At 35.0% G+C, this 10,766-nt stretch overlaps 1 protein-coding gene and 1 long non-coding RNA gene across 5 annotated transcripts; one reads left to right on the top strand and one right to left on the bottom strand.

Moving 5' to 3' along the window:
• Positions 1-836: 836 nt before the first annotated feature.
• LOC128997285 (uncharacterized protein K02A2.6-like) lies at positions 837-5,955 on the bottom strand. Of its 2 annotated transcripts, none has more exons than XM_054422912.1 (2): positions 5,443-5,955; positions 837-4,645 (listed from the first exon to the last, which is right to left on the bottom strand). In XM_054422912.1, exon 2 carries the CDS (start codon positions 4,476-4,478, stop codon positions 912-914), a length of 3,567 nt encoding a protein of 1,188 aa, XP_054278887.1. In that variant the 5' UTR covers positions 4,479-4,645; positions 5,443-5,955; the 3' UTR covers positions 837-911. The 2 variants fall into 2 exon arrangements, with proteins under 2 accessions (XP_054278887.1, XP_054278888.1); XM_054422913.1 differs by having other exon boundaries at positions 837-4,636.
• A 330-nt stretch (positions 5,956-6,285) lies between these two features.
• LOC128997135 (uncharacterized) lies at positions 6,286-9,479 on the top strand. 3 transcript variants are annotated; one of them, XR_008491099.1, is made up of 3 exons: positions 6,286-6,382; positions 8,170-8,305; positions 9,282-9,479. It is a non-coding gene; the product is annotated as an uncharacterized LOC128997135 (long non-coding RNA). The 3 variants fall into 3 exon arrangements; XR_008491100.1 differs by having other exon boundaries at positions 6,323-6,432; XR_008491098.1 differs by lacking the exon at positions 6,286-6,382 and adding an exon at positions 6,456-6,583.
• The last annotated feature ends 1,287 nt before the right edge of the window (positions 9,480-10,766 follow it).

The raw sequence follows: 10,766 nt of genomic DNA, 5'->3' as shown, positions 1-10,766 counted from the left end.
TTAGCAGTACTTTTTGAAGCCCTATATTTATTTTTTTGGAAAATCATTTGGAATGGAATGATTCGGGGTCAATATTTCGTTTATACTGACATTGACCATACATTGACTGGTTTTCCCCTTCCACAATATGTTTTTTATCCTCTTATAATTTTGTTCTACTGTACTAATCTACTAAAATAGTTAACCTAAAAATCATTTATTTTTCCTGTAAAAATAGTGAATTTGTAACAAAAAAAAAAAATTAAACGGTAATGAAATCAATGGCTCTGAATTCAATATAGTACCACCATAAATAAAACATACTTCCAAGATAGCTAACATTAGACTTACATGAGAATGAAAAAAGCCTCACACGTCATGATAATCATTGAATTCTTGATTACTGATTTGATTTGACAATTCGAATTCGGATCGGTTTCGGTTTCGAGTTTCCAAACCAAAACCAAAACCAAACCAAAAGTCAAGTCAAGCAAGAAGCAAGGCCTGCAAGGCGGATAGCCTAGGGTTCACTACGATACTCGGACAGAATACGATTGAATCTGTTAACTATGATAAAATATACTTAAGAAGAGCTGTAATAAACGATCTCACTTTGTACCTGGATTAGTGAAGAATGACGTGAAGCCGCTGGAGCTAGTTCTACTCCAGTCCAGTCCAATTGGGACATACTGGATTGAATCCATTTATAAAGCCATACATATACATATATAACATCTTCCTCTTCAAACAAATAAAACTTCCTCTTCACTTTTCAAATTTTTTAAATGATATATAAACAACATTCTCTTCTTAAAATAATAAAACTTCTTCTCTAGTTTAATAAACTTGAAATGACAAATAAACATCTTCTGAGATAAATAACAAAATTAAACAAAACTTCTTCTATTTACAACTTGTTTACTTCAGTTTTCTTATTGTTTATATCTTTCAGGGGTTCGGATAGTCCTTCCTGAACGAGTAGTCCTACGTTGAGGGGAAACTATCTCCCTTGGAGTTATGTGTTCTTCTTGGCTACACATTTCATCTTCTGATGGGGTCTTAGTTGGAGAAGGGCTGTTGTGGGGACTGAGAGTGGGTGACTTACTAGTTTGTTGGGGTGTGACTTTGATCCATTCTCTGTTCCGCCTGAACTGACCTGAAGGTGTCTTTACGCTGTAAGACCGGTCTGATAGTTGTTTACTGATTGAACCAAATTCCCATTGATTATACTTGACATTTGGCCTTGATTTTACGATTACACCTTGACCTACTTCCAATTCTGGCAGATTCTTGGACTTTCGGTCGTAATATCGCTTATATTTCTTCTTCCTTTCAATAAGTTTCGACTTCACTCCACTTGGTACTTCGGGTGACAACAAACTCCTAGTTACTGGGATGGTAGTTCTAGTCCTTCTTGACATGATTCTTTGAGCTGGGCTAACACCCACATCCTTAGCAGGCGTATTTCTAATTTCTAAAATCGCCAGCCACAGATCCGCATCATCACGATCAATTCTACGCAAATTATTTTTGGCAATTTTTACAGTCGCCTCAGCTTTTCCATTGCCTCTTGGATGATAAGGAGATGATGTTTTGTGTTCAAAATCCCAGTCTTTACTAAACTTCAACCAATCTGAACTAACAAAATTCGGTGCATTATCAGTCGTTACGCTTACTGGCACACCCCATCTACTGAAATTCTTTTTGGAAACACTGATCAAAGTTTCTGAGGTCATGTTTGGAAGCTCATCTAATTCCCAAAAGTCAGAGTAGTAATCCACAGTTACCAGGTAGTTTTGTCCTCTAAAATCAAACACATCCATAGCTATGTGTGTCCAAGGCAGGTCTGGAGTGTCAGGAGTTTGCATTGGAAGGTGTTGCTGCTCTGGAGAGTTAAGAAGGCAGGCTGTACACTTCTCAATACACTGCCTGATGTCTTCTGACATACGAGGCCAATATAAAATTTCACGAGCTTTACGCAAAGAAGCTTCAATTCCTTGATGACCAGCATGAATTCTTTGTAACATTTCTGGCCTCATAGCTTTAGGCACAACTAAACGGCTACCTCGAAACACTATTCCATCAAAGACCACAAGTTCATCTCTAAAGCCCCAATATTCTCTTATTGACAAATCTAGGCTACTTTTCAGTTTAGGCCATCCAGAGATGATAACCGATGTAAGTTTCATTAACACTGGATCCTGCAGCGTTATTCGCCTAATCTGGCCCAGTCGTTCACTCGTGACATTTAGATGTTTAGTGGGATCCACCTTTTCCATCCTTTTAAACATGTTCTCTTCTTCAATCATCTTATAAACATGAGAGGTTTCTATGTCTTCTTGATTCCTACTACGATTATCATAAGGTATTGCTGCTCTGGACAATGTATCTGCCAAGGTCATTTCTGATCCTTTTTTATATTCCAACTCGAAGTTGTACTTCTGCAACTTTAACATCATACATTGAAGACGCTTAGGTGCACTAAGCAAAGCTTTTTTGAAGATTGTTACCAGAGGTTGGTGATCTGTCTGGACGGTCACATCTGATTTTCCACTGATATAGTAATGGAACCTGTTACAAGCAAACAAGATTGCTAAACATTCTTTTTCTATCTGTGCATATCTCCGTTCTACCGGGGATAGCGTTCGTGACGCATACGCTACAGGTTGCCCGGATTGGAGAAGCGATGCGCCTAGGCCTATACTACTTGAGTCACACTGTATAGTCAGTGGTTCATGGACATTGAAGTATCTTAATACTGATGCGTTTGCAATGCTTTGTTTAATTTTATCAAAGGATCGATTATGAGTTTCGTCCCAAATCCAAGCTGACTCTTTCTTTGTTAACTGTCGGAGTGGTTCACAGAGGTCCGAAAGTGTGGGAACAAAACGGGCTAAATAATTAACAAAACCCAAAAATCGTTGGACATCTTTCACATTTTCTGGTTTCTTCATTTCAGTGATGGCCTGTACTTTAGACAAATCGGGACGCAATCCTGTGTTCGACAAAACATGTCCCATAAAAGATACTTCTGTCTGCCTAAGCTTCATCTTCTTTCTATTTAACTTTAGATTCTTCTCCCTTGCTCGTAAAAGCAACATCCTCAACTTCCTATCATGATCTCTTGAGGCTTCTTCTCCTGTGTCACCACAACCATAAATCAATATATCATCCGCGATCACTGCAACTCCTTCAAGATCATATAGTACTTCATGTAGTCTACGTTGGAACTCTTCTGGCGCGGGAGCTAGGCCAAATGGCAGGCGTGTCCACCTATATCTTCCATGTGGTGTCCAAAATGTTGTTAGCTTGCTCGACTCTTCATCTAGTTTTACTTGCCAGAACCCATTCTTTGCATCCATCACTGAGAAAACTTTAGCCTTAGATAAGTCTGGTAAAATGTCATCGATCGTTGGAATTTGATAGTGTGATCGCTTAAGAGCAACGTTAAGCGGTCGTGGATCAAGACAGATTCGCATCTTGCCGTTACGCATAACGACTACAATATTGCTAATCCATTCAGTAGGAGCATTCTCCTTTACAATAATGCCTTGACATTCTAACTCATCAATCTTTTCTTTCAACTGCTTACGAAGCGGTATGGAAACTTTGCGCGGGGAGTTTTTAACAGGATCCACAGTAGCATCTACTTCTAGGTGAAAAATTCCTGGTAAACAACCAAGACCCGTAAACACATCATCAAATTCATCAATTATATCATTGTCCTGCTGGTTAGTATTATTTGACAGCGAAGTATCAACATCTTCAACTTTGCACAATTGTGCTTTTACCTGCAAAATCTTTAGCTGTTTACAAGTCTCCGCAGAAATAAGGGGTCTTTGATACGCAGGAATGTCGACAATTTGAAAAGTCATACAATACACCTTATCATTAAAATAGCAAACAAGATCAGTCTCACCCACTGGTTTTATAGTGTTGCCACTGTAGCACCTCAAAATAGTACTAGAATCTTTAAGACTAGGCTTGCTGAATTCTGAAATTGCTTTACGAGCGATTTTATCAAAGTCAGATTTATGCATAACATTACACGAAGCACCCGTGTCAAGCTGACACTCAAAGTCACAAAAAACCTGGTCATGATCGAGAGTAGGCCTAGGCCTTGTACTGAAAGTTAGGTTAGTTACCCATTGTTTCTTGTCCGAAGCTGAATTAGATTTACTAGCTAAATTAAGGCTCTCAATTTTGTACAAAGATTCTGAACTACTGTCAGTTTCGTCAACAATGTTAACAGAGTGTTTGTTATCAGCAAACTTATTTTTTCTGGGTGCATTAGGCCATTTATTAGGTCTTGACTCGGAACTGTTACACATTTTTGAAAAATGATTTGGTCTATTACACCTATCACAAGTTTTTCCATAAGCTGGACATTTATCTCTTATCATTTCATGATTGTTCCCACAAAAAAGACAAGTTCTCCTATTTCTAAAACTAGGGAAATGTGTTGGCCTACCTTGGCTCTGATGTTTTCTTTCCTTCATAAAAACCTTGTTTACCTCCTGTTGCTGTTCACATGCACCTTCATTTTTACTGATATGCTTCAACTGGTTATCAGTAGCCTCGTGAGCCCTGCATATATCAATGGCCGCAGACAAGGTTAGTTTGCTATCCGACAGAAGTTTCTTGCGGAGACTTAGATCTGAAACACCTAAAACTAACTTATCTCGAATCATTTCAGATTCTAGAGCTGAATAATCACAAGTCGTGCTTAACTGTCTCAACCGGCATACGTACTGTTCTATCTTCTCATTCGGTAACTGATTAGCTGACCCAAACACATATCGCTCATAAATAACATTTTTTTCCGGTTGAAAATATTTATCAAAGCCTGCTATTATAGTCTTCAATTTATCTTCTGTGCTGTCATCATCGCCTAGATCTAAACTAGTGTAGATTTTAAGGCAGTCCTTGCCTATTACAGACAGAAACGTTGCTACTTTAACTTCTTCATCTTTATCATTCAGCCCAGTGGCTATTGAATAGTTTTCGAATTGAAGTTTGAAAAACTTCCAATTGTCTAGGACATCACCCTTTATTTCCATAGATGATGGTGGAGGCAAATTCATAGTTAAATTTACCAACGTACTAGGCTTTACAAGTTCATCCTCAGAACCAGCCGTCTGAGATCCTTTAGGCATTTTAAAAATTCAAACAAATAAATGTAGCTTAAATGCATAAAAAGAAGTTAAATATTTACCAAATCAACTTGTCCTAAATAAACTAAGCCGATATTTTAGGCTTGGTAGTATTAGACCTACTCTTAGAAAAATCTCACAAACTAGGCATAGGCCTACAATTTTTTAGCCTTTTAAATAGTTTATATTTTTGTTCACACTTGTAGGCTAGTAAATTAGGCATAGAACTGTATATTAATTTCATAGCAATGCATTTTCAACATAAGTTTAACTAATTTCAAACATCAAAGTAGAGTTGGCCTAGGCTTACTTCTTTCCTGTCAAAACTTGAACTTTTCTTGCACTCTCAAACATGAAAACTTCCATGACCTACTTTCAATTTTATGCCAACTGATTGGGCCTAGCCTACTATAAAAAGATCTAAAGTGCATATAAAAATTGAAAGTTTGTAAAAGAAAAATCCAACAGAGCTTTTAGTGGTAATTTACAATTAATGAGCTCTAGAAACAAAATTGAGATTTTCTGAGTCTAGCGTTCCGACACGTTTTGTGTTAAAACTTACTACCTTGCCGTGTATTTCAACCACGAAAAACAGACTTTTTAAAACTCGCACAGAATAAAAGAAACTTCACTTTTTCATCTATTATCATATATTCTTCAAGAAATCAATAATGGTTGGGTTTTATCACCGCTGCCACCATGTTAACTATGATAAAATATACTTAAGAAGAGCTGTAATAAACGATCTCACTTTGTACCTGGATTAGTGAAGAATGACGTGAAGCCGCTGGAGCTAGTTCTACTCCAGTCCAGTCCAATTGGGACATACTGGATTGAATCCATTTATAAAGCCATACATATACATATATAACAGAATCGATCTATCGTGACTCTGCGATAATTCTTTCTTACTGAAGTCGAATCGGTTCTATGACGACGGAATCATCGTATCTCGTCTCGTATCTATCGTATCCTATCATCCTATGTTTGTTGTTTACGTTTACGTGTTATGTTGTTATTGTTGATGTTGACATTGTTATTTTTGTGTGACAGTTTATAGTTGTTGGAGGTGGCCAGGTACACGATACACGTAAATTAGAAAATGGAATTAAAATGGAAATACCGTTTAAAATGGAATTAACTTTAAAAGAGATGGAAACTTGTGCAACACACATATAACAGATTTAAATTGTTATACGCTAAGGAGATTTCGGGCTATGTAAGGTTAAAGGAAGAATTTGACCAATTAGGTATGTTTGTCTGGCATCAAACTGATTTGCTTTTTCCACGAGAAGTACAGGTAGAAATATGTTATTAAGTTACCTAATAAATCCATTCATGTTATTGTCTCCTTGATTTGATAATTGACTAAAATTAAATAGATTAACTTAGATTATTAACCTCTAAGCCTTGAAAGTATTAATCAGAAGATTCTGAGGAGTGGCGGTAAGGTAAGTAATTGTACCTAATAAGGTTAACGTAGGGACTTGATGAAGTTTGAAAACATTTTTAGGATTATCAGTAAGATTTAATCGGTTTCTTAAGAACATTAAAGTTATGAAATTTTAACTTAACTTAAGTCGTTTCCTAAGATGCTGCTTAGTTGCAATTTTTGCAGTTGTCAGAGCGATTGAATCGATAGGTAGCCTACAAGTCTGTAGAGAACCTAACTTATAGCCTAGGCCTAACTTAACTTAAGTTACTATCAGATGGAAATTCAGTTTAATATTTCTATCGTAGGCCTATCAGTCGAAGTTTGCACTTGATATAACTTGAATAACTTATTTATTTAAGTTATTTATGCTTTTCAAAAAGACTCGTTAACACGTGCTGTGGCGGTTAAGTTGGGTACTTTGGTATTATCCGGAGGCCACCCTTACACAGCGCAGTTACCTATGTTAGGTTTGGTTTTCACAAATATGTTTGTTTGCAGGACTTTCCTAATTTCTTTATGAATCTTACAATACTTTATACTTTATACTTTATACTTTCTTATAATACCAGATGAGTCATAAATTACTTTTGCACGCCATATCCCCTCAAGTACTTAGCCAGGTCATTGACCGGAGCATTCATCACTTGTTACCACCAGTATCTGGGGTATTTGGCGGGCAAAAGTAAGACTCTTTTGGTATAGTTCAATTCATAACGAAACGAGGAAAGTTTTATAAACATATTTATGATAATCCAACCTATCATGACCGCCGCAGCGTGCTGCATACCTACTTGGCGGAGTATAGCGGCAGCGACGCATTCAACTCAATCCTCGCCAACATCACTGCCTTTTTTTCTGGGAGACAGAACTCAAAGGCCGCTAATTGTAATCTTGTCAAATTTGGACAGTCAGTCAATTAAAGCAGGTTTTTTCCTATTACAGTAGCCTATGTAGTTATTTTTGGACTCTCCAGTAAAAAATCTCTCTAAAATAATTGGCCTCCGGATAATACCAAAGTAGGCCTACCCTAACATTTCGCTTTGGCTTAGTTCAAGTTACCGGTACGTTAGTTTTAGATAATTACAAACAAGGCCTACTGTAAGTAAATTGTATACACACAAGAGTTGATAAGTATGCTATATCTAGTAATTGTTTTTAAACAAATAAATTTAAACTTGGACCTCAATTTGTAATCGTATCCTTTTTTGTAAGTTTTGTTAGCTACTTAACCTAAGTCAAGTTAATTTTAAAGATACAGCACACTGTTATAGATTGGTGGGCGATAATATTGACTAAGTTATATATACCTACTACATACAAGTTACCTGCCTAACTTATATATTATAGTCAATGGCGATAATCTACTTGAGAATCCTCATAAGTTAACATCAAATCAATATTGAAATTCAATAACTTATAGGCCTACATAACTTAAATAGGCTATTGATTAAACTTACTATATTTATATTTTAAGTTTATTCGATAGTTTAGGCTATATTATGTAATAAGTTATTCCATCGATAATATCTTAGCTATTCTCTTTGGAATTGTAGATTGATGTTTTAAAATTGATTAACTATAAGCTTTTTAATGTTTTTGCAGGTTCATACCCTAATCAACCGACTCTAGGCCTAGTCAGATTTCAAGTTTGCGTACCTCTAACCAACATTCGTAAAATGCATTGGAGTGTGGTCACAGATCTCTCTATTACGTAATAAATAAATCCAGCGGTGAACAGGTAAGACATTTATTTGTTTAAATTGTAAATTTATAGTAGTAACATTTTCTATACAGCCTCTGATCCCATGTAGGGTTGTCATATTAGTGGTGGTTCTAGATTAGAACGTTGTGAAGGGCTAACAGGGGTGATTAACACTAGGAGGGGGTTTCAGGGGTTCACCTTAGGAAAATCTGCTATTTTTAAAACTGTTTTTACGTCTCGGACTGTGTTCCAAAACTTCTGTCACCTATTTATGACAAAATTTATGTTTAAACTTATATTTCCAGAGTCAGATTCTAATGGGGAGGGCTCTTGCTCCTACAGCCCTCCACCCCTTGGAACCGCCCACTGCATTATAGTATTTTAATGTGGGAAAAAATTGAGAATTAATTTAGTTGGAAGATAAAATATAACGTTACAGCAACATTGGTAGAATAGGCATATAAGCTTTAACCAATTTCATGCAAATATAGGTATTTGATTAAGGTAATGTGATCATAAATTAAAAGCATCTGCGGCACTATTTAAAATCAAAATTAGGCTTAAGCCTAATACAGATAAACCATTGCTATTGCTAAAAAAAACCTGCATTAGTCTTGATTTTAAAATAGGTATGGGTTATATTTTTTGTAAACCATAAGCATGAGCTGTCTTTGTTCATAAAAAAAGTGAAGTTGATCTGTTAATTACTGAGAGAACCATGATTTGAGGTAGAAATAAATCTGGTCAAAAGGGACATTTTAATTATTAAATTATGTTAATTTAGAAAACTGCTATCTAACTCGTACTTAAATACAAGTGAATAAAATGTTGTGGATGTTCAATGAATTTTAGCATTAGTTTGTCTGCAAATGTTAATTTCTCGAGAACATGCTCCATTCAACCCAAATAGACACTTTAAAGTTTTAACATTGCAGTCTAGCCGAGGAGAATTGTTCATTCATCCTACACGAGCCTCCTTATTTTAATAACATGTAAACATTCTCTGTTCTAGAAGACTGAAGAAGGAACATCACAGGTGCTGTTACTTAGACCTTTCTACAGCATTGATGAATATTTGTCTTGGCAGCAACTAGAGTGACTACGTTACAAGTTAAATCATCTTTCTACTGCAACTACTCCAATCAACAAAGATTTTTAATCGATAACATATTGTATTGATGCCTTTTTCAATCTTAAAAATTGTAAAATAAAGTACTCTTCTTGTATTCTTGTATTGCATTCTTGTGTTCTTGTCCTCAATGTAAATAAGTGAACACAAATGATAGAAAAACTATTTTATATAATAATAAAAACTAAATAATTAATTGAGAGCCCTCTCGATTGGGATAACCCTATTGATATTTTACTTCTTTTATCAAAACAAATACTAAAATACTCTCTTATCGTTTTGTGTTAACTATATATAATTTAAATTATTTACAAAAACATCTTAATTATTTATTTTATTTATCTTTTATATATATTCTATTATAAATTACCACACAGTCAAGTACAAAGTTGAAGCTTGATTATAAAGTGCACTAATCATAGTAGGCCTATCAGTCAACAAAACTTAAATTGTTCACACCAAGTGGGAATATAATTATTTGAAATAAGTCTTTCCATCAATAAAATCTTTAAAAAATATTTAATTGCCTTGTAAGCTCGGTAGGTACTGAAAAGTGTAGTATACTCATCACCCATTTCAATGTAAGATTTGTTCTCTTGTTTTAAAATATTTATGTTTGCTGATATAGTGTTATAAGATACAGGGAAGGTAAAGTGTGTTCTCGGTAAAATGTACTTAGATTGGTATTGAATTGTACAAAAAATTAAAATTAAAGTCAAATATCCACAAACAAGCCAAAATAGAACCAACAAGTTTACCTAATAATCTACTTCAAAATTTATAACAAGTTATTTTCATGTTTTTTGATAAATTTTTTTTTAACATTAATGAATTATTTAAGTTTTTATAAGGTCAAACATGAGGAAACCCCAGCATTTTTACCTCTGCTCATAGTCCGATTATGCTAACGGAACGCTACAACAAACGTTGTTTTACACGTTTGTAACAAATTTCATCATAATTGGATTATTTTGACTCTTAATTTTGACTTTGAATTATACAGTATGTGTATAGGCATAGACTAAACTAAGCAGCACAAGTCTTAAGGGAGTATGTTTTATCTATGGTATAGGCTATAATTTACAGTAGAACCTTGATAACAAGACTTATAAGGATTATAAAATAAGACTTGTTATCAAGGTTGACTTCTTATCGAGGTTTGCAATAACATATGATTAGGGGTAAAATAATTCCAAGGGGATTTGAAAATAACCCTTGTTATCAAGGTTGACTTGTTATCGAGGTTCTACTGTATATGAATTGAACAGATGGTGCTAAAGGCTTTTAACTTGAACTGCAACTGTTACAGCAATTAAAAATTAAAATTAAAAACCAACAATGGGGTTGTATTATTTTGTTTAGAATTAT

This window comes from Macrosteles quadrilineatus, unplaced genomic scaffold, assembly GCF_028750875.1.
Source record: "Macrosteles quadrilineatus isolate MER2022 unplaced genomic scaffold, UCM_ALF_1.0 Scaffold_6__1_contigs__length_79288215, whole genome shotgun sequence".
Taxonomy (NCBI): Eukaryota; Metazoa; Arthropoda; class Insecta; order Hemiptera; family Cicadellidae; genus Macrosteles; species Macrosteles quadrilineatus.
Note: the sequence above shows the minus strand (reverse complement) of the source record. Positions and strands in the feature narration are given on the sequence as shown.